The 24,136-nt window shown below is 43.4% G+C and overlaps 2 protein-coding genes across 11 annotated transcripts in view; one reads left to right on the top strand and one right to left on the bottom strand.

Moving 5' to 3' along the window:
- CCDC191 (coiled-coil domain containing 191) overlaps window positions 1-6,850 on the top strand; it is an 88,046-nt gene extending 81,196 nt beyond the window's left edge. For 5 of the 7 annotated variants that reach the window (XM_043474901.1, XM_043474897.1, XM_043474903.1 and 2 more), the window contains one exon: window positions 6,411-6,850. In XM_043474901.1, coding sequence (XP_043330836.1) covers window positions 6,411-6,738 — 328 coding nt within the window. In that variant the 3' untranslated portion in view covers window positions 6,739-6,850. Of the gene's footprint in view, window positions 1-6,385 lie in introns of all 7 variants that reach the window. The other 2 variants (XM_043474899.1, XM_043474898.1) reach the window with 2 other exon arrangements.
- Window positions 6,851-9,539: 2,689 nt separating this feature from the next.
- Window positions 9,540-23,839, bottom strand: ZDHHC23 (zinc finger DHHC-type palmitoyltransferase 23). 4 transcript variants are annotated; one of them, XM_043474893.1, is made up of 5 exons: window positions 23,701-23,839; window positions 22,938-23,104; window positions 17,788-18,498; window positions 16,051-16,218; window positions 9,540-14,402 (listed from the first exon to the last, which is right to left on the bottom strand). In XM_043474893.1, exons 2-5 carry the CDS (start codon window positions 23,090-23,092, stop codon window positions 14,135-14,137), a joined length of 1,302 nt encoding a protein of 433 aa, XP_043330828.1. In that variant the 5' UTR covers window positions 23,093-23,104; window positions 23,701-23,839; the 3' UTR covers window positions 9,540-14,134. The 4 variants fall into 4 exon arrangements, with proteins under 4 accessions (XP_043330828.1, XP_043330829.1, XP_043330830.1 ...); XM_043474894.1 differs by having other exon boundaries at window positions 22,938-23,201; window positions 23,701-23,838; XM_043474895.1 differs by having other exon boundaries at window positions 16,051-16,209; window positions 22,938-23,201; window positions 23,701-23,838.
- Window positions 23,840-24,136: the final 297 nt, after the last annotated feature.

Below are 24,136 nucleotides of genomic sequence, written 5' to 3'. Positions count from 1 at the left end.
GACTTGGACACAACTGAGCGACTTCACTTTCACTTTTCACTTTCATGCTTTGGAGAAGGAAATGACAACCCACTCCAGTGTTCTTGCCTGGAGAATCCCAGGGACGGGGGAGCCTGGTGGGCTGCTGTCTATGGGGTCATACAGAGTCGGACGCGACTGAAGTGACTTAGCAGTAGCAGCAGCAACATGCCACTATTTTTGAAAATATAAACTTAGCTATTCTTGCCTCTGCCTTTACTCAAGACATGCCCTCTTCTAGGAAGGCCTTTTCTTTGCCTGATACAAATTCAGTTCAGGATGGATCAAGATGGCAGAGTAGGAGGATATAGAGCTCACTTCTCCCCATAAGCACATCAAAAATATGTCTACACGTGGAATAGTTCTCACAGAAAACTAACAGAAACCATCAGAAGAACTCTGTACAACCAAAGTTGCAAGAAAGATCTTCACTTAACAGGGTAGTACAGGAAAAAGGCACTGGGTCAGGACCTGGGCCCCTGGAGGCAGATCTAAAAGGAAGAGAAGGTTCATTTGGGCAGACCCTTGCCCTGGGGAGTGAGTAGACTGAGCTGCGGTTTGGGCATGCCAGTCCTGGGCTTCTGTGCGGGGGAGACAAGCCCCTTTGGCTGCTGAATCACTGGAACAAATAGAAGGGCTGGAGAACCCTAACTCTACTCACAAGGAGTGCACATAAGTTGGCTTGCCAACAACCAGGGCAGAGAAAGCCTTGCATTGGCAGCTGCTGCCTTGCCAGACTCACTAATCCAAATGGGGTGAACACCCCTGCATTGCATGGGAGTCAACCAGGCCCAGGGAGGAGGCTCCTCTAGGGACAGCCCAGAGGGATGTGATCCAAGTGGGGTGGTGGTGACCACTGTCAGAGCTCACTCCAGTGATGCCACAGGAGCACCCCAACTCCCACCCACTCCACACCACAGGTTAGCACTGGGTCTGGGGCAGACAGGTCCTGGGAGAAGGCTGTCACAGAAGCAGCCCAGATACCTCAATTCCTGCAACCACAATGCCCTGAACCTCAGCTCCAGCCTAGCAAATGCACCAGCCCCACCCACTCCACACTACAGCTTGCACCAGATCTGGGACAAAGACAGTGGGGAAGGAGACCTTGGCCTGCATCTGAGTGAGGCCCAGGTCACCTACTTAGGTGGTGCATTAGTAACTGCATGAGCCCTGTAAGTGCATGAGCCCCACTTACTCCAGCACTCCCCTCCTCTGGGGCAGGGCATGCACTCAAGGGGAATGGAACCTGATCCTCAGGGCTTCTATTCCAGCAACTGGTAGCCTGACAGGGTAGTGACTGCCACCAAGCAGAAAGTAAGTCCTGCCCTTGCACCAGATTTAGATCAAAACCACACCTCCATCAAGGTGACAATGGCTGGCACACCCTGAGGACAGATGTGGCTGGCTTTCATATCAAAACCAGCTCTCTCACCAAAAACACTGGACACACACAGTCTACACAGGGATCTCTCACATAGAAATACTCCTTCAACACCACAATGGATAACTAAATACATGGAGACAGAAAATGTAACTGAAAAGGAAGAGGAACTACTCCCAATTAAAAGAGCAAGAGAAGTCTCCTAAAAGAACAAATAATAAAACAGAGCTCACCACTCTACCAGATCCTCTGCCCAGCAAGATTAACATTTAGAACAGAATAAGAGATAAGAATTTCTCAGACAGGCAAACAGTAAAAGAATTCAGCAATACCAAATCTAACCTAAAAGAAATGTTGAAAGGTCTTCTCTAAATGGAAAGAATTCACAGAAAAGGGAAATTCCCAATAGGAAGAGCAAATATATAGTTAAGGATTGAAGATCACTTAAATAAGCCAGTACATAGATTAAAAAACAATGAAAAAATTTTAAAGAGATTATAACTACAATAAACAGTAAAAGGATAAACATGAAGACGTAAGACATAAAAATCACAAAACGTGGGTGAGGAGAGTATAAAAATATAGATCTTTTAGAATGTGTTTGAATTTAAATGACTATTAGTTTAAAACAGGTAGATATATTTCTCGGCCAACATAATTGACCTCCATGATAACCACAAACAAAAAACACAATAGAGTCACAAAAACAAAAAAGAAAGGAATCAAGCATATTATAAAAGAAAATCATTAAACCACAAAAAAGAAAAACAAGAACTAAAAAAACAACTGGAGAACAAGGATTAAAAATGGCAATAAGTATACACCAATCAATAATTACTTTAAATGTTGATGGACAAAATGCTCCAATCAAAAAACATAGAGTGCAGGCTGGATTTAAAAAACAAAAACCTGCAATATGCTGCCTAAAAAGAGACTCACTTTAGGGCAAAAGACACATACAGACTGAAAATAAGGGGATCAAATAGAAACAACAAAGTGGGATAGCAATACTCATATCAGACAAATTTACAAGTTGGATTCATTCCAGGATCACAAGACTGGTTTAGCAATATACAAATCAGTGTGATACACCACATTAACAAAAGGAAAGACAAAAACCATGTGATCATCTCAATAGATGCAGAAAAAGCATTTGACAAAATTCAACATCCGTTCATGATAAAACTGTCACCAAAGTGGGTACAGAGGGAACATATCACAACATAATAAAGGTCATTTACAACAAATCCACAGCCAACACAATACTCGGTGCTGAAAAAATGAAAACCTTCCCAGTAAGTTCAGGAACAAGACAAGGATGCTCACTCTCACCACTTTTCAATATCAAATTTGAAGTCCTAGGCACAGCAATCAGACAAAAAAAATAAAAGTATCCAGATTTGAAGGGGAGAGGTAAAATTGTCACTGCAGAGAACCCAAAGTCTCTAAACAAAAACTATTAGAATAAATAAATTCAGCAAGGTAATAGGATAAAAAAATGATACAACAGAAGTCTTGCATTTCTTTACACTAATAGTGAAATACCAGAAAGTTTAAAAACTATCCTGTTTAAAATCTCATCTAAAAAATAATATACCTAGGACCAAACATACAAGGAGGTGAAAGACCTGTATGCAGAAATGTATAAAACATTGACAAAGGAAATTCAAGATGACTCAGGAAATGGAAAGATATCCTGTGCTCTTGGATTGGAAGAATATTGTTAAAATGGCCATACTACCCAAAGAAATCTACAGATTTAATGTGTTCCCTATCAAAATATTCATGATACTTTTCACAGAAGTAGCATAATCCTAAAATTGATATGGAACAACAAAACACCCAGAATTGCTAAAGCAGTTCTGAGAAAAAAGAACAAAGTTGGAGATGCAACCCCTTCCAGACTTCAGACAATACTACAAAGCTACAGTAATCAAAACAAACAAAACAGATTTACAAATCAATGGAACAAAATAGACCAGAAATAAACCCATGCACCTGTGGTCAATTAATCTGTGATAAAAGAGGCAAGAATATACAATGGAGGGAAAAAAAAGTCTCTTCAACAAGTGGTGTTGGGAAAGCTAGACAGCTACATGTAAATCAATGAAATTAGAACATTCCCCCACACCATATACATAAATAAAATGGTTTAAAGACTTTAAGACAAGTGAACATAGTAAAAACATTCTTTGACATAAATCATAGCAATGTTTCCCAAGGCCAAAGAAATAAAAGCAAAATTTAATCAATCGGAACTAATCAAACTTAAAAGCTTTTGCAAAAGCAAAGAAAACTGTCAACAAAACAAAAAGAACCTACAAAATGGGAGAAAATGTTTGAAATGATTTGACCAACTAGGGGTTAACATCCAATATAAACAGCTCGTACAACTCAATATAGAAAAACAAACAACCCAATCAAAAAGTGGGCAGAAGACTTAAAGAGACACTTTTCCAAAGAAGACATACAGATGGCCAACAGGCACAAAGATACTCATTTATTACAGTAATGCAAATCAAAGCTACAGGGTTATCACCTCACACTAGTCAGAATGACTATCATCAAAAAGTCTATGAATAATACATGCTGGAGAGGCTGTGGAGGAAACCTTGTACAGTGTTGATGGGGCTTGTAAATTGGTGCATCCACTACGGAAGGATGGAGGTTCCTTGTGAAACTGGAAGGCTGCACTGTGAGCCATGAGCTACAGGGGGATTCATGACCTCTGGAGGAGAGGCTTGGTCACTCGAAGGTTTTGTGTAATAAAGTTTTATTAAAGTATAAAGGAATAGAGGAAGCTTCTGACACAGACTTCAGAAGGGGACAGAAAGAGTGCCCCCTTGTTAGTTTTTAGCAAGGAGTTATATATCTGTTGGCAAGTTGCTGACCAGATAAAGAATCACCTCAAAACTGAGAGAGTTGCATCAGGGCCCTTTCCCACAACATGCATTTTGAGATAGCATTGGCACAAGGTGAGTCATCCCCCGCCTTAAAACAATTGACATGAATCTTAACGAAAGGCAGGTTTCCAAGCAAATATATAGTTTCATTAACATAGCTTAAGAGAACATTTCCATGAGTAAGACATTCTGGTTTGTTGAGCCATTACAGGTTCAAGGTTTGAGTCTTTAGGCCTAACCCACTTGAAGAAAGGCAGATTCCAAGGCAAATACATAACTCATTAACATAGCTTAAGAAAAATATTTCCATAAGAAAAATGTATTGATTAACTCAAGGTTTGAGAAAAGGCAGAACCAGGTGTTGCCATGACAACACAGAATTGAAAAGAAACCTTTTAATTTTGCATAAAGAAAGAAAAAAAAAAAAGTCTGCCACTTGCAGTTTATTTCCTCTACTTGAGGACCCCTAGCCTTCCTACCTGTTACCCTCTCAAAACTAAAGCTACCATATGATCCTGCAATCCCACACCTGGGTATATATCCAGAAAAAATGAAAATTTTAATTCAAAAAGATGCATGCACTCCAAAGTTCACAGTAGCAATTTACAATAGCCAAGACATAGAAGCAAACCAAGTGCCCATCAACAGATAACTGGCTTAAGAAGATGGCTGAATAATATTTCATTCACACAATGCAATATTAACTAGCCATTGAAAAAGAGTGAAATATTGACACTTGCAGCAACATGGATGAACCTAGAGAGTATCATACTAAGTGAATTAAATCAGAGAAAAACAAATACTATATGATATCACTTTTATGTGGCATCTAAAATAATACAAATGAAAGTATGCACAAAACAGAAACAGACTTACAGACACAGAAAACAAACTTATGGTTACCAAAGTAGAAAAAGAAGGGAGAAGGGGCAAATTAGGAGTATGAGATTAACAGACACAAACTACTGTACATAAAATAGAAAGGCAACAAGTATTTACTGTACAGCACAGGAATCACACCCAGTATCTTGTAGGAATCTATTAATATAAAGAAAAATAACATGAAAAAAAGTTCTGGAGATTATGAACAATTAGCATTCAGTTAACAAATACCACTTTATATTCAGAATGTAATATTACAATGTAAATAAAAGCAGTTACTACTTAAATTGTCACTTTACCTCAACTGCCATAAAAATACAAACAAAACAGTCATATATCAAATTTTAAAAAGTTCAGACATCATCTCTTTCAAAACCTTCTGATGCTCCTCACCACCAGACCAGGCAGTAAGTACCCTGCAGGATCTCCACCACCGTAGCTCCCTGCAGCACTGAGGTGATCTGTTCGCCAGGTTAAACCCTATTGGGGCAGAGACTGGGCTACCTTTCTATCCCTGGGGCAAAGCTGGAGTGGGCACTAAGGAATCCCGTAGTCATGCTATCCTAACAGGCCATCGCCTGCCTCCCTATGACAACAGACACCCCCGCTTCAACATGTGAGTCTCTGGACCATGTTTTCAGATCCTGACCCAAGGGTGTTTTTATCCTCAACTAAAATTCAAGACCGTCGTTGGAGGTGAGGTTTTTTAAATCTCAGTGGGCTTTTTAAACCATATGTCCAAGCACCAGGACCTCGATGCTTGTAACTGGCGTGTGCTGCACAGGCCGCACGCAGTTTCCCAGCATCTCCACCACAAGCGCCTTGGCTGCTCAAGCCCTCGCTCCTCTAGTCCCAGCTCAGCCATAAGGTGCAGGCTGGGGTCAGACACCCTGAGGAGTGTGTCCCCTGGCCTGTGCACTCAAGAGGCCACCGGGTGCTCGGCTCAGATGTCATCTTCTCACAGAGGGTTCCCCTGACCACCTGACAGAAAAGAAGAATAACCTGTCAGTTACTTCCACCCTCTTCTGTTGCTTCATTTTCTTCACCGAATTCATACTGTCTGAATCCCAATTGTGACTTCCATACCTTCCCTATAACATTGTATTCACAATAAAGGTGATTTTTTAAAATTTTTCAGCACAGTTTGATGGAAAGTTAACTTTTCCTCAGTATATCACTTTTTCTCTTTTTATTCTTAAAGAAGGATTCTCTGGATCATGTTTCAGACATGGAAGAAGTTTGCAAAATTTACAAAAGAGGAAAGAGAAAAAGAAGAAAGGCGAGAGCAGCTCCGTAGGAAGGTCGCTGAAATTCTTCCAGACTTCCAGATGTTCACACTGCTGTGACTCGGCTGTACAGCGATCAGATGCTCAGCCCTTGGGTAAAGAGTCTGTGGTGGACAGGGGGCCACAGCCCACACGGGCGCAGTGCAGTGCCTACAATGGGAGTCTCATCAGTCCGTGTGTGGGTTCCCTCCACCCACCCACATATACGTGCAAATATCTGGCTTATATTCTGTCACATGCTTTTTGGATCAAAGAAATTATTTTGTGAATGTATACTTCCTTCTTTGATTTCTCTTGGATTGCTAATCAGTCCAGTAAAGCATTTATCACAGCAGAACCATCCAAAGGAACAGTCTTGGGCTCTGCTGTTCAGATGTACCCTATATATTTTTAGTATCATAAACTTTAAAAAGAACAGTGTTTGTTTGCCTAAGACTGTGCAGGAAAATGTGTCCTTATAGCTTAATGTGAATTGTTGACAAATGTAACTTTAACTGAATAGAAATTAAAAGTAGTGAGTACTTAGAAAAGGAGGGCGTCATCTAGTCCCTTAGCGTCAGCAACAGGCATTCTGCCAGACCCGGTCAATTTTGCCCACCTGATGGAAAACTGTGAATCAAAAGGCACTCTGGGAAGCCGCTGCAAAGGGTAGCAGTGTGTCCTGATTTCAGAGAAACCGGGGCACCAAAGATACTTCTCCTCAGTGCACTTTTATAATGTGAAGAGAAGTCCAAAAGCAAAGACTATCAAAGGCCGTCCAGCAATCTGTTAAAATGTCAGCTCACGCTTCCAACTTGAAATAATACGTTCGATCTGTCTTCTAATCCTCAGCTCAGCTTGATCTGTGTATCAAGGTTGTTGTTCAGTTGCTGAGTAGTGTCCAACTCTTTGCGACCCCATGGACTGCAGCACCCCAGGCTTCCCAGCCATCTCCCAGAGTTTGCCCAAGTTCATGTCCATTGAATCAGTGATGCCATCCAACCATCTCATCCTCTGTCGCCCTCTTCTTCTTCTGTCTTCAGTCTTTCCCAGCATCAGGGTACTTATCTTGAATTCAAAGAATGTTTTAATCTTTAAGGTGCTAAAGAATGTAAAGACTGACCCAACACTCCTGTGAATCGTCTGAAAGAGTCACCAGCTAGAAAAAAAAGTTTTCATTACAAAGTACATGCTTATAACAACAAATTCAGGCAGTAAATGCACACAGTAAAATGAGACAGTCTCTTGCAGCCCTGAGGTAACTACAACTATTTGGTAAGCTTAAAATTTGAGTTGACAATGAAAATTCTGTGTGTTGTTCAATAAATCCTGTTATTGTCTCTTACTTCCTAGAAAGGATATCTAGCTACACCACCTACAAAGTGACATATCCTTCTTCTATGGAAGATGTGTTATGATTTACTCAGATACAAAAATAAAAAACACTATATTGAGCTTTATTTCTTCCAGTGTCCCTATTCTCACTTATTTTTTCCTTTAATATGATTGCTATTAAAGGCTACTAAAATGGCTGCTAAAGAAATGGGACTAAAAGCAACTCATAGTTAACCTCTTCCTGTCTAAATCACAATCTGTTTCCACTTATCTTTAGCACATTGGCTGGTATTAGCAGTCAGATAAAATACCAATTTTGTTTTAATGCCAAGCCAGTAGATAAGGAAGAGTGGATCCCTCAAATAAACCTGCCAGGGGTCTAAATAAATTGCAGAAAGCTTAAGTTTTCTCTCTTAAGCTTTATTTTACTTTTATTTCACCTCAAGCATCAGTAGAACTTGAGTCTTCAGTAGCCCACATTCTGATTGTTTCAGCAAGGACGTTTTACCTACCTATAGAACCTTCTGAAGAGACACAGGAAAATAACTTAGAAAATGACCTACTTAGCAAGAAACTTAGTAAATGACCTAACAATTTTCTTGCTGCTGTATCGTAAAGATAAAATTTAAATGCTGGAGAGGGTGCGGAGAAAAGGGAACTCTCTTACACTGTTGGTGGGAATGCAAACCAGTACAGCCACTATGGAGAAAAGTGTGAAGATTCCTTAAAAAACTGGAAATAGAACTGCCATATGACCCAGCAATCCCACTGCTGGGCATATACACTGAGGAAACCAGAATTGAAAGAGACACGTGTAGCCCAGTGTCCATCGCAGCACTGTGTTACAATAGGCAGGACATGGAAGCAATCTAGATGTCCATCGGCAGACAAATGGATAAGAAAGCTGTGGTACATATACACAATGGAGTGTTACTCAGCTATTAAAAAGAATGCATTTGAATCAGTTCTAATAGGGTGGATGAAACTGAAGCCTATCATACAGAGTGAAGTAATTCAGAAAGAAAAACACCAATACAGTATATTAATGCATATATATGGAATTTAGAAAGATGGTAACGATGACCCTAGATGCAAGACAGCAAAAGAGACACAAATATAAAGGACAGACTTTTGGACTCTGTGGGAGAAGGTGAGGGTGGGATGGTTTGAGAGAATAGCATTGAAATATGTATATTACCATATGTGAAACAGATCGCCAGTCCATGTTCAATGCATGAGACAAGGCACTCAGGGCCGATGCACTGGGATGACCCTGAGGGATGGGATGGGCAGGGAGGTGGGGGTGGATTTAGGATGGTGGACACATGTACACCCATGGCTGATTCATGTCAATGTATGGCAAAAACCACTACAAAATTGTAATTAGCCTCCAATTAAAAAAAAAAAGATAATTTAAAATGTTATTGCTGGACCTCCTTGGCAGTCCAGTGGTTAAGACTCCAAGCTCCAGTGGAGGGGGATGGGGAGGCAGGTTTGATCCCTTGGGGACTAAATTTGCACATGCTGCCCAGTCAAAACCAAAATGAAACATTGTTGCTAGTAAAATGCCCAAATAAGCAGTATCCCCAGCCTACACAAGGGGAAAAGTAACCACAAGGAAAAGAACAATTGAGGGCTGGGGGCAGTTTCCCTCCACAGCATGCAGAGAACCAGGTAGCCAGAGAGGCAGCCCAGCTCTAGTGCAGGCTTTTCTTAAAGCTCAAGAGTTCAGGAGACAAACCAAGAAGCATCAACTATTTTCCTTAAAGAAAGCACTTTATTTTCCCTTTAAACAACTTGGTCACAGTACATTATTTTACATGAATGGCAGTCATTTTTTAAACCTCCACTTAAAAGGCCTTGTGTCTGAGTCTGAGGTGGTAAGAGGATATGAATACAAGTATAAAAACAGTGCAAAACGTTTAGCCCACAGCCTCCAGAGTTGGCTTCAGAAATCCCCTCTAACGTTGCTGAGTTATTACATTAAATATTAAATTTAATATTAAATAAATTTTCCTGGGCTTCCTCTAGTCTAACATCAGACCCAGAAATGTAATCATATGAAAAGTCTCAGAAGCCCTCACAACTCAAACCGTCAAAATCATGCAGACCATAGTATCACAACAGGATGAGTTTGTGAGTTCTGTAACACAGCATCTTGTTAGTGGCACCATCTGAAGAAACAGCGGATTTTAGTTGCATCCATAACTAGAATAGACTAGCTGTGGTTTTAAAGCTTTGCTCTTAAAAGTATGATTTTTCTATGAGTAAAAGATGCCATCAGGAAGGTTAGAGTAGTGACAAGTCACAGGCCCGACAGGAATAGTCACAACCCCTAAAGGTCTCTGTTCAACCAGTTTTTGACCTGCTGCTGATACTACAGTGAAAAGCTTTGTGCCAACTGAAGTGGGAATAACTATCCATTAGAAACAGGATTAAATGTAGCTGATTTTGCAAAAAGTTTGTATTAGTCACAACAAACATCCAGAAGAACATACTGAATTTTCTTCAGCATTAAGTGAAGCTTAGTTCTCACTCACAGCCTGCATCACCTTTGTAATGTTTAATACAAAATGGCATACTTTTCAAGCTTCTGATGAGAAAACCATTTTCCAAACAGGTGCCTCAGGCAAAAGTCTCCATTATCCATTTCTTATTTGAGGAAATGCTTTTTAAAATACAGGATACCAATATATGGCTAAAATGAAGTTGTCATATAAACCTACTTACCTAATTTAAAGAGACCTTAAACCTCACAAAACAATTTTTAAACATCCTTGTTAAAACTGTGCTTCAAGATGTCATATTTTTGCTTATATAAGTTGAATTTTATAATTAAAAAAGCTAACATCCTACCCAAAGGAAATAGTCTATTAAGCAGATGGTCACTCTTACAGAGAAACTTAACAGCGTTGTGTCTTCTGGCAGTGGAAGATTCTTGTATAGAAAATTTTTCCTTGCTAAAAATTTTACAAGTACCAAGGACTACTGCATAAGAAAAAGTCTGTAGCAGTCTTTCTGCTAGGCAGATGGTACAGTGGAAGACAAGTACTTCATTCACCAAAGGAAACCACCACTACTTGGAAAGCAAAGATTTATAGGATCCTAAACACACACACACGGGTGGCTGACATGAGAAGAGCAACCCAGCGTCCCCAAAACACACTTAAGGCTTGACTTCAGCAGCATCAGAGAAACCTACCAAAAAGGCATTGTCAACAGATGGTCAGCTTGCTTCAGGTGTGACCAGCAATAACCACAAAGTATTCTTTGGGTACCATAAGAAACGTTAAGTATTGAAGGATTTTCTCCCTTTATGCAGTCCTGATCCTTAATGGTTTCTCCCTCTGATCTTCCAAGTGGACCCCTTTCTCTTCCCCAGGAAGAGGACACAGTGGCATGACCATAATGTAAGTGGTCGGATCACAGTAGATCATTTAGTAAACTCCACATCCAGTATGTTTAACAGAGGCTGAGGACATGGGGTGAAAGGGGGAGACCCACTTGTCTGCACTATATTGGGGCAAGCCTGCTCCTACGGCCAAGAAACTGTGGGCTTCAGGTTTGCTGGGCAATTCCCCACAGTCACCACCACCTTTCTCTGGGGCTCATTCATTCACAGAGGCCTTGTCCTTTAAAAGAACAAAATCCCTCATATGGTTCCAGATGGTAAAAAGGCTTGAAAGTCCAGGAGTACAGCTAAAGGACGTCCCAGAGTCTACAGAAACTGCTCACAGATAGTCCCTTGGCTGTTGCTCTTTTTGGTGCAAATACTTCAATAGGCTTTTACCTCCACAAAACCACTGAGCTTTGCAAAGGTTTGTGCTTTCTTCTGTAAACTGCCAATCATGAAGTTCTCAACTTCAAACAAGCACCTTAATTCCAATCGGCCAAAATAATATGCAAAAAAAGTCCTTATCTGAGTGAGGGGAAACAGTGAATTGCCCATCCAGGTAACCCTATTGGGGGTGTGTTATAAAGATGGTGATCATTCTTCATTCTCCCAAATGAGTTTGGTCTTTTGAGTAAAGACCATCTTCATCTTTATCTTCAGCTGGGGGCTTCCCAGGTGGCACCAGTGGTAAAAAATCTGCTTGCCAGTGCAGGAGATGTAAGAGACACAGGTGTGAGCCTTGGGTCGGGGATATCCCCTGGTGGAAGAAATGGCATCCCACTCCAGTATTCTTGCCAGGAGGATCCCATGGACAGAGGAGCCTGGGGGGCTACAGTCATGGGGTCACAAAAGGGACACAACTGAGCCTCTGAGCACAGGCACATCTTCAGCACAATGTATTTTCGTTGCTGCTAAAGATTTGGCCAGAGGCCAAGATTACGGACTATCCTAACATTTCTGTGAATTTTATTATTATCAATTGCTAAGCAATCCGAGTTGGCTATGAATCTGGCATTCAAGAGACTACAATCAGAGATTTCTGGCCACGTGTGCTGTCCTTGACATTATTACTCTCTCTTATCTCCAACCCATACACAAAGGAATTAGTTATATCAAATCCAATGAATTCCAAATGAATGCCTGATTCTGGGCCAGGGATAGGGCATTACTGTACAAACCACAGACTGCTAACATCCCCAGACTTGCTCTTTGGCTCATCATCAATGTAATATGGAGTCCATCGTTCATTAAACAGTCCATCTCTGGGGAAAGCAACGACAAGCTTGTATAAAAATGTGGCGTGTGTCTTGAGGAGAGCCTTGATTAAAGGCAGGGCTAGGGGCGGTGCCAGCTGCAGAGGGCAGAGTTGTAGAAGTAGCAACATTTCCTCTCGACCTTTATAAACCTCTTGCTACAGCAGCACACACAGAAAGACTGAAAAAGCTGGCAATATTTTTCCTATGTTAAGCTATAAGCCAAGGCAAATTTAAGGACTCATGAATTCTTTGGGGTTCTACAAAGAAGTACAGGTACAAAACCAAGTATTTCAAGAGTTGTATTTTCCCCACGTGAAATCAATTGCCTCATCTTAATTCTATGGCAGAATGGGCCCATGCCAAATAGTTAATCCTTTATACATTTTCCATTTTGAAATATGATTAAAGAAACAATTTAGGAAGAACTAGGGAAGAACAGTAATCTATTAATTAGTGGAAACCACATATACCCTGTTTCTTCTCTCCCAGTGAGACACTTTTAGCTTGGGAAAGGTGAATGAGAAGAAGGTGCAAGTTAAGTGGGAAGACATCAATCAGTCACTCAAAAAGAGCTCATGCCAGAACAATGTGAATGCCAAAAGACTGGTTTTTGCAACTCAGTGCTGTTACTGACAGTATCTGTATTACTTACGTGAACAAAAACGTCAAGCCCTTGGTATAACCAGCCACCCTACCCAGGAAGAGAGTGAACTGTTTCCCATAGGAGTGTCTGTTCTTGTCCAGTCATTGTCACAAGTGTGCAAGCACCTGATCAGGCAAAACATGGGAAGAAAAAAACATGGATGCCTACTGGAGTTACCTGGAGTAAATCCAAACAGAATAAATACATAAGAAGTAAGATAAATATAAGAATGCATCACCTAAACTCATGACCACTGTACATTATACTAGTAATAATTATGCTTAAAATCATCAACTGTCCTTTCAATATCAGATGATAGCATAAATCCATCTGGTCATCTGTGAGTAGTTAACATCTAATACTTCAGAAAGAGAAATTCCCCTAACTGTCCAACATGGTATTTGAGGATCTGTTTTTCACTCTGAAATGCTGAAAACGGATTACTCTAATAATGCTAGCTTCAATATTCCAACCTACAAATATTTTTTTCCAGTCTTAGGATTCTCCTAATAATACTTCATACCTCTCTGGTGCTTTAGTTGTTTTTCCATGTTTTCTACATACCTCATCCCTCACGGGACCCCCGCACCCCAACAACCGCTCTGTGAGGTAGCCAGGGCAGGCAACAGTACCGACTTGACAGATGAACCTGAGACTCGGCGAAGGGACTTGACTGAGGGTCGCATGGCTATTCAGAATTGAAATAGGGACTAGAAACTCTCCTAATCCAAGGCTCTTTCCCCCATAGTAATGGGTGGAACTGCTTCTATCCATTTGTGCATTAGCAATCCACAACTTATGGTGACTTAGTTCGTTAGTAAGGTGACTGGAAAGGAATGGCTCTACTTTTACCTCTTTGATATAAAAATCTCTTTTAAGTTATGAAGTCAGAGAAATTCATTTCTTCCCAGTCCAGCGCCTAAACCTGAGCATGGCCCTATAATGCCTGTAGGAATCAAGGGATAAACACGAGCATCCTGTGTGTACCAAAGTGTCCGACGCAAGGAAGCAGAGGGAGGAGCCACCCCCTCACCCCTGGAGCCATACAGAAGGCACTTCAGACAATGTCCTCGGCAGGGTGGTGGGAGGGGCGCACGCCCAAGGTGGAGAACTGGTGCCAGTTCCGCAGGAAGCCCCGGTTGTACCGGCCCGTGTCCACAATGAGCCCGCAGAGCAGCCGGCGCCCCGTCCTCTGTCGCAGGGCCTGCTGCACCTCCCTCTCGGTCACGTTGTAGCTGATGTTTATCAGCTGGATCAGGAAGATGTAGGCCATGCTCCCCGTGATGATCACAGAGTACCACACGCAAGTGAAGCACAGAGCCGAGCTGGGAACGGGAAAAGGCAGGTCAGGGCGGCCGACGCTTCACATTGAGGAAGCCGTCCCCATGGTAACATTTTACACACACAGTACTTACTCTTAAGGACTCTGGCACCTTCCCTGATTACCCCATCTTTCCCATCCTTGGAATGCCAATAACCTGCTTCATTTATGACTAGTAAGATGTCCTATTTTATCATTACTGCTGCCCCCTTTCCTAGGGTGTGAAACAGGAACAGCAAGGACCGTTTTGTGTGTTTTGCAGCCCCCATACAACCAACACAATACCTGACACAACACCATTCAAAATCTGTTTGCTGAATGAGTAATTCCTAAATTGTTCTTAATGCAGAAGAAAATAAAGGCGCCGTGAGACTGCTGAAAACGTCCCTCAAGGAACTGTGGGTGGGAACCCAGGAGCAATGGTAAGGTTACTCATCTCTGTTCTCCTAGGTTGCTGAGCACAAGTCAGGACAGCTCCCCGCACAGGCAGCCCTTTCCCTGTCAGCTCTGCAGGAGCATCAGGAGCACAGCCACATTGCAAATCCCACTGCCTCGAACCAAACAAAACCCCACAGGGCAAGAGAGCCACTTCCAGCTCATCTGCTGTCTGCCAACTGGTTATTTTCGGTCAACATTTGCAAATGAGTTAGCTGGAAACTGGTTCAGAATCTTCACTGTTAAGCTGAAAGAGACCTCAGGGATGATTAAAGCACTACAAAGATGAGGAAAACTAAGACCCAGGGAGGAGACATGAATCGTTGGTCCACAGCACTGAGAATATAGTAGCTGGACTATGTTCATTTCATTTATGAGGCCCACAGAAGCTCTAGAAAACTCACACTTACTAGCATACAAGGACCCTGAAGGTCCTTTGCTTTCTTCTCACTCTTTGTTTTCAAGACACTCTCTGCTTTGTCCGTCCAGGCGCTTGTCTGTGCTAGTCCATGGACAGCTCTGCTCCTTGCTATTATAGACCCAGACATTCATGGGTATTAAAATAGATGAGTCCTCCTCGGGTTAAGACTGTCCTTTCTTCTTTATGTTGAGAATCTTCATAGGTTGTGAAATTCTTCGGTAACTACTATTCTTAGTGGCTTCTGTGATAAACGTCCTAAAGCAGAGTTTTGGGTGAGGGGGGTGGGGGGGCTAGGCCAAAGCTAAAAAAATTCCAGCTTCTGTTAAAACATGGCAATCCTCACACTACAAATGAGCCCCAACCTAAAAACACTGGAGAAAATTTTGACCTAGATACTACAATAATCCTCGAGTGGTGATTTAAAAAAAAAAAAGAACAGGAAAAAAAAATCAATGGAGGTTAAAGAGAAAAGAAAGGTTACAGAGATTGTAGGCATTTCAGAAAAGGGTCAGAAGCAATAAATTAAGTCTGGGCTACAGAGCACCAGAAAGCAGCAATGAAGTGAAACGTCCCCTGATCCTCACTTTTTAAGGTCGGCGCTCCTTCTGACATCACCCGAGAAAAATGAACACATCGGCTGCACAGTTGTGTACTAGCAATTTTAGGGCTACCCAGCATCTCTAGAACCTGTCCCATGTTTTGGGTGAGAACTTCTCACCCAGCCGCAGATCACAGCCCCTTACGCTGACTGCAAATCCACTCCCTCTTCCGGGGGGCCCCTGTATGGAGATCTCACCTGTAATCTGCATATACTCCAGGGCAATAGAAGAGAGCTGTGAAGACACTTCTGTCTGTACAGATGGTGTCCAAGGTCAGCGTTATCCCATACACCGAGGTGAGCAGGAAGACCAAAAGGGCAAGTATAAATGCTTGATGGTTTGATTCTCCGACACAGCTATTTATCCTCAAAACAGCACAAGGGGGAAGAAAGCAAACATGTCTTTAAAAGTTCTCTATGTAACTCAATAAACAAGAAGGCATTTAATACAGGGATAGTATGCATTTCAGTTATTAAAAAAAATATATGTTGTCTTGTTTTCACTTTTAGGGAATTAAAAATTTGTCTGCTGAGAGATGTACTCTTACATTCTCTAATCTCTGCAAAGTGAAATCATCTCATTCGTTTAAGGACAAGAGTACGTGAAAAGTAAAACATGGCTAACAAATCTTTCTAGATATTAGTAAGTGAGGTCTGTTACCCAGTGTTAACACTGTCATCACTGCCATAAGGATAAGATGGTATCAGAGTTATAATAACTTAAAAATGCTAAATCAGAAGCATTACACAGTGTGGGAAAAAAATCCCTATTAAATACACATATTAATAAAAGATCCCAGGAGGTTAGAAACGCAGTGTGGGGTTGGAGAACAGCTCAATAGTATGCAGACCACTTGTCACGTACAGAGTTCCATGTCATGGCCGTTTGCAGGGCATGTTGATGGGCACATCAGGATAATCCAGTGGGCAGAGATCTCATAAGCGAGGCTATCAGGCCCTCTGCAAACCAGCGCTTGCAAATGGACCACCACCACCCTGCACGCACACACGCAGGCATGCATGAGAATAAATGATGAAGACAGAGAAGAGGAAAACCTAAAAATGAAAATACCTGTTTACTCCTAAAGCCCAAAGCCCCAGAAAAACAGCTGTCCCTGTTCACAAGCCCTGAACTTAAGGTCTGCTTCTGTGCCATCCAGGCAGTCAGCACCCTCACCCTTCTCCACACCCCCTTCTAAGGGGGAGAATGGAACATGACCAGAATCCTTGGCATAAAAAGAGTAATTCACTGACTGCGACTGCCTCAAGAGCGAGAAAGTTGCAAACGAGCTACTTAGAACATTCACACCCGAATGAATCACACCCCTTTTAAGATTTAGTCAGTAAAGCTGCAACATTTTCTTTAAAAGTCACACTTCACATCTTACGGGCCTCAGGTGTCCTCATTTGTCACTGGGCAGCAGAGAAGTGCCCCCCAAAAGCCCACTTCTGCACAAATAACCAAATAGGGAATTATCTGTCAGGGCCTTAAGTCAAGAATGTAGACTAGAAATCACTGGCACATCTAAATGATGGAAAAATACACTGAGGATAAGAGTCACCTAGAGGTACAGGAACATGTTCTGAGCTCTGTGAGGGAGATGCACCTATACTACTTCTAATACATTCTTTTTTTAAATGTCATTCAACTGTAGATACCTGTCTCTTAGAAAGGAGAAAATGAGGGACAGCTAAGAAGAGAAAGCCCCCCCCCCCAAAAAAAAAAACCTTCAGGAAATGACTGAAAAGAACTAAATTTGTGAAGCTCGAAAAACTGATGACTAAGTGGCAACATCATATAGAGTCCACAAATATCTACAAGGTGTAAAGCTGGGAAGGCGAGAAATGAGGATGGCACAAAGGAAAAGCACACTCAGCAAGAGTCTCACGTGAACTTATGTAGACTCCGCAAGCCTCCAGATCTTTCCAACATACCAGACACAGTGATGATCCATCCTCCTCACACAGATGCCGCAGATCCGGCAGTGCCACGCCCGGGCTGGCCGCACCAACTGGCACTTGGCGCACCAGTCCTCCTTCCCTTTGGCCGGGCTTCCGGCCGATGTCCTCGGGGAGTCCTTAGTCTCATCCTTGGGTGCGCGGTTGTTGAGACTGCCCGACAGATCTGCGCTGGGGAGCCCCTTGGTCTTCTCAGGCCCTTTTCTGTTCAGGCATTCAACCTGGCTGCCACTTAGAGCCCTGTCGTCGTGTGCTGGGTTTCTGAGGTAGCCTGGATTCTTCTTGGCTCTGTACAAGGCAAAGAGGATGAGCAATAACCCGCAGGTAAGAAGAGCCAGCCGAGTGGGCCCCACACGCCCCTTGGGGACCACTTCCTGCAGGAACACGTAGTACATGTAGCCCAGGGAGAACAGTCCGAGGCTCAGGAAAAACAGAGTCTGTTCTTTCCTTCTGTGAGTGAGGTAGTAGTACCACAGAGCCAGCATGGGGAGGGAGGTCAAAACCACCACGCCCAGCAGGAAATGCCAGGAAGCCACACGGAGGAAGACAGGCAGCAGGAACAGTGGGGGAAGGATGCTAATGTTAACTTTCTTGGCTCCCCTAAGCCAAGGAATCCGGAGGCGGTCTGAGATTGTGTCCATGATCTTTTCACAGGTCTCAGGCTGCATGGACTTACACGTGATCCATCTATTCAGAAAGAGCACAGAGAAGGCACATGGTACATGTTTGTTGAATTAAAAACCACCCCACACTGCAGGCCAGACAGCAAGGTAAATGATAAAAGATGCCAAAGGCCAAGGATTTAACTTCTTTACTATTAAACAAGAGCCTTACAGATTCATGTATAATTTTTTAATTCAAATGAGAAAATGTTTAAATATTTAACAGAACTATTTCTACATGGGACAAATACACGGGAATAAACATATTCCACCTAAGTACTGTTCAGACTTGGGTAGCTGTCAAGACATAAAAATCTCAAAAAAACCATTCACAATCTAGTTGTGAAGACAACATGGGAATTCAAGAAATATTATTAGATAAGTGACAAAATACAGGGCTTCCCTGGTGGCTCAGAGGTTAAAGCGTTTGCCTGCAATGCGGGAGACCTGGATTCAATCCCTGGGTCAGGAAAATCCCATGGAGAAAGAAATGGCAACCCACTCCAGTATTCTTGCCTGGAGAATCCCATGGACAGAGGAGCCTGGTGGGCTATAGTCCACGGGGTCGCAAAGAGACACGACTGAGTGACTTCACTTTCACTTTCAAGTGACAAAATAATAAAATCGCCCAATGAACTATACATGCCAAACACTGTAAGGAACGCTCAGAAGAGAGGACACATTTCTGGGTGGAATCATCACAGGGGTCTTTGTGGGAAAAAGGAATCTGTGCTGGAACTTGATGCTGGCTAGTATTCATCTGGGTGGGGAGGAAGGCAAGGAGGCGTTCCGTGGAGAGACTTGAGCACAGCACAAAACCCATCCTGGGCCTGGGGAGTAAACCAGTTCAGAAGGGCAGGGGATGGCATCAGGAAGAGTAGAGATCACACTCAGTTCAGTTCAGTTCAGTCCCTCAGTCATGTCCGACTCGGTGACCCCATGGACTGCAGTACACCAGGCTTCCCTATCCATCACCAACTCCCGGAGCTTGCTCAAACTCATGTCTGTCGAGTCGGTGATTGCCATCCAACCTTCTCATGCACCATCATCCCCTTCTCCTCGTGCCTTCAATCTTTCCCAGCATCAGGGTCTCTTCCAGTTCTTCGCATCAGGTAGCCAAAGTATTGAACTTTCAGCTTCAGCATCAGTCCTTCCAATGAATATTCAGGACTGATTTCCTTTAGGATAGACTGGTTTGATCTCCTTGCAGTCCAAGGGACTCTCAAGAGTCTTCTCCAACACCACAGTTCAAAAGCATCAATTGTTTGGCACTCAGCTTTCTTTACAGTCCAACTCTCACATCCGTACATGACCACTGGAGAAAAAAAGCTTTGACTAGATGGACCTTTGTTGGCAAAGTAATGTCTCTGCTTTTTAACATGCTGTCTAGGTTGGTCATAGGTTTTCTTCCTAGGAGCAAGCATCTTTTAATTTCATGGCTGCAGTCACCATCTGCAGTGATTTTGGAGCCCAAGAAAATAAAGTCTCTCACTGCTTCCCTTGTTTCTCCATCTATATGCCATGAAGTGATTAGGACTGGATGTCATGATCTTAGTTTTCTGAATGTTGAGCTTTAAGCCAACTTTTTCACTCTCCTCTTTCACTTTCATCAAGAGGTTCTTTAGTTCTTCGCTTTCTGCCATAAGTGTGGTGTCATCTGCATATCTAAGGTTATTGATATTTCTCCCAGCAATCTTGATTCCAGCTTGTGCTTCATCCAGGCCAGCATTTCGCAGGATGTACTCTGCATATAAATTAAATAAGCACGGTGACAATATACAGGCTTGATGTACGTACTCCTTTCCCAATTTGGAACCAGTCTGTTGTTCCATGTCCAGTTCTAACTGTTGCTTCTTGACCTGCATACAGATTTCTCAGGAGGCAGGTCAGGTGGTCTGATATTCCCATCTCTTTAAGAATTTGCCACAGTCTGTAGTGATCCACACAGTCAAAGGCATAGTCAATACAGCAGAAGTAGATGTTTTTCTGGAACTCTCTTGCTTTTTCTATGATCCAGTGGATGTTGGCAATTTGATCTCTGGTTCCTCTGCCTTTTCTAAAACCAGCTTGAACATTTGGAAGTTCATGGTTCATGTACTGTTGAAACGTGGCTTGAAAAATTTTGAGCATTACTTGCTAGCATGTGAAATGAGTGCAATTGTGCAGTAGTTTGAGCATTCTTTGGGATTGCCTTTTTTCAGGATTGGAATGAAAACTGACCTTTTCCAGTCCTGTGGCCCCTGCTGAGTTTTCCAAATTTGCTGGCATATTGAGTGCAGCACTTTTACAGCATCATCTTTTAGGATTTGAAATAGCTCAACTGGAATTCTATCACCTCCACTAGCTTTGTTCCTAGTGATGCTTCCTAAGGCCCACTTGGGTTCACATTCCAGGATGTCTGGCTCTAGGTGAGTGATTATACCATCGTGGTTATCTGGGTCATGAAGACCTTTTTTATATAGTTCTTCTGTGTATTCTTGCCACCTCTTCTTAATATCTTCTGCTTCTGTCAGGTCCATACCATTTCTGTCCTTTATTGTGCCTATCTTTGCATGAAATGTTCCCTTGGTATCTCTAACTTTCTTGAAGAGATCTCCTTCTGCAAAATTCAGACTTAAACTGAAGAAAGTAGGGAAAGGCACTAGACCATCCAGGTATGACCTAAATCAAATCCCTTATGTAATTTGATTATGAAATCAAATTCCACTATTTGTGGAAGTGACAAATAGATTCAAGAGATTAGATCTGATAGACAGAGTACCTGAAGAACTATGGATGGAGGTTCGTTGACACTGTACAGGAGGCAGTGATCAAGAAAAAGGCAAAATGGTTGTCTTACAAATAGCTGAGAAAAGAGATCACACTAGTATGACTCAAATGATGGAGCCTGGTGGACAGGTGGTATTGTTGACTTTTTTGCATACTTAGGCTATTATGGAAAGGAACAGTTGAAGGAAGGATAACATCAATTTTAGAAATTTAGAATTTTAAAGAATAGGGCTAGACCTGGAAATGAATGGGAACTAATTATACGGAGGCATACAGAGCAGCAGGTTTATGGAAATGCTGGGAGCTCATCTCCAGAGAAGGGTATGGAGAGAAGAGAACTCAGGGACAGCTCAGGTCTTACGGGTTGGGAGGGAGGAAGAGTTAGAAGGCTAATGGAAAAGCAGTGGTTTTGAGTGATGCAGGTTACGGAAAAGGCATCATTTCCCCATTCATTAGTCCAAAGTGCTCCATTTTCTCAGGATGGATTTTACCTAAGTCTAAAGAACCTATACTTAAAGGCACCTGTAAGAGATTATATAGGGCCTTACAGGTGGCTCAGTGGTAAAGAATCCACCTGCAATGCAGGTGACGTGGGATTGACCCCAAGATCAGAAAGATCCCCTCGAGAAGGAAATAACAACCCATTCCAGTATTCTTGCCTAGGAAATCCCATAGACACAGGAGTCTGGGGGACTACAGTCCATGGGGTTGCAAAAGAGCTGGACACAACTTAGCACTAAACAACAACAATAAGACATTATACACACTGTCAAAGAAGAATTATAAAGGGGTTATGGAATACTAGACTATAGTAGTCCCCAGGAATGCCTCTTGTGGCAAGATTAACGCACCAAGATGTAAGTCAGCAATTTGCCATTTCAATGACTTTTTTTTTTAACCAGAAGTAATTGCCAATGGGAAAAGCAAGTCTCCACCATCCTTATCCTCCCCACACTATGCTTTCCATGTGATAACAGTTTTTAAATATATAATGGATATAATATAAATATAAAATGGATAAAAACCAGATTATTACTATTTAGTACAAAATTTTTTCAGTGATGTTAGAAATTGGCTCTTTGGATAGTTAATTTTCATCACTTGGGATAATGGTGAAAATAAAAGCCAAATGTAAAACAGCATCAATCAGGACAGTGCTGCAGCTCATGCTGAAAACAACCCATCCAGGGTAGGATCATGCCTCTGGCTGGATCGCCTCCCCAGAAAAGAAGGGTGAGACCGATTTTTCAACCCTCAAGGCCCTTTGTGGCCAAGGGCAAGCCAGTCCCAAGGTGTCAGTCTCTGAATGCTGAGACCACTGAGAATGTAGGAACTTCCTGGTACTAATGTGTTCATTTTAAACTTACAGATTGTACTGGCCTGCATTTTATTTTTTTATACAATTTAACTTGTCTACTATTCCTTTATCTGCCTGTTCTCTCCACCATCTTCTCCCTTTAAGTCAGAAATAATAATTCCTAATAAACTAGGCTGAACAGACAGTTGTGCACTACTGAGTAATAAGTCATCTTTACCAAGCCCTCACGCTTGACACAGAAGACAACTTTCAACTGGAGATAAGTAGAAACAGAATGAAGAGCAAATTCTAGCGTTCCGGATGGCTAAGCTGCAAGTATACATGGTAGTTCTCAAAAGGGCCGGTGGGGTCAGTATCAAGAAACACACAGTGCTTACCTATCACACCCTTCGTCCAGATCTTGGCAATCACACAAGCAAGCAGCCACGTGGTTCTTTTCCCCATTTCGATCTATGTACTCGCAGCAGCACAGGGGCTCCAATTCAGGTTCTTCCGCTTTGGTTTTCTTCACTGGCTTCACACTGCCCTTCATTTCCACCTGTCACTACGAGGCACACGAAGCCCTCAGAAAGAAAAGTGGAACGAATACAACTCACATCTCGTAAACACATCCACGTCTATCTCTGATTAACCACCAACGCCTGAGAATTAAAAAAATGAGAAAGAGGGGGAGGTCGTTCCCTTTTCATCAGGATTTTCTGGCTGTCTTTGGCAAGACGCAGAGCTCTAGGGCTCTAGCCGCTTCCGAGCTGCCTTCAACTCCAGGTACCCCATGCAGGACCGGCGCCGTCTGGGCACCAGCGGTTCCCATGACGACAGCCGACTACGCGGCCCGGGACAGCCTGGGCGCGGGTGGCTGCGCTCACCTGCGGGTGCGGGCTGGGGAGAGCCGAGCTGTCCCCGCCCGAAGCCTGGGTGCGGGTGGAAACACCCTCGGGGCTGCGGGCGGAAACAAAGCGTCTAGCCGCTGGGGCCGACGACCCGGCTCGGGAGAGGAGCCCGGGCAACGCTCGGGGTCGCCGTCCAGCACCGCTTCTCCTCAGCTGGGCGCGCCTCTGCCGCCCGTCAATCGCTAGAACGTGGGCGGACCGAGAACGCCACGCCGCCCAGCCCGAAGAATGACCTTGGGAGGGAAGTTACCTGTGCTCCGGAGCCGAGGTGCGGCTACAGCCAAAGAGGCCGAGGCGGAGAGGAGCAGGGTCGGCTTCTCCCGAGGCGCGGACGTGGCTCCGGGATCTCTGCTCCGCGGGGCTCCGGGCGCGATGACTGGAGTCTCGGGGACCTCGGCTTCGCTCTCCGCTGCCGCCCACCTGTGAGCACAGCCGGCCTCCGCCCGGGCTGTGCTTCCGCCGCCCCCGGGCCGGCGGGGTTCAGCGCCGCAGGTCCGCGAGCTTCCGGGTGCCCCGCCCCCGGCGCCGGGGATCCCCGCCCGCCCGCACGTGTGGAGGCTCCCCCTGCCCTAGCGAGGCCCCTCCCCGGCCCGCGGCCCGGGCGCCCGTGGGAGCGCAGGAGCCGAGCTCGGGCTCCCGGAGCCGGTTCAGGCGGTCGGGCCCCGGGCTGGCCCCGCACCTCCGCC

This window comes from Cervus canadensis, chromosome 7 (genome assembly GCF_019320065.1).
Source record: "Cervus canadensis isolate Bull #8, Minnesota chromosome 7, ASM1932006v1, whole genome shotgun sequence".
NCBI lineage: Eukaryota > Metazoa > Chordata > Mammalia > Artiodactyla > Cervidae > Cervus > Cervus canadensis.
This window is presented reverse-complemented; position numbering and strand designations above follow the sequence as displayed.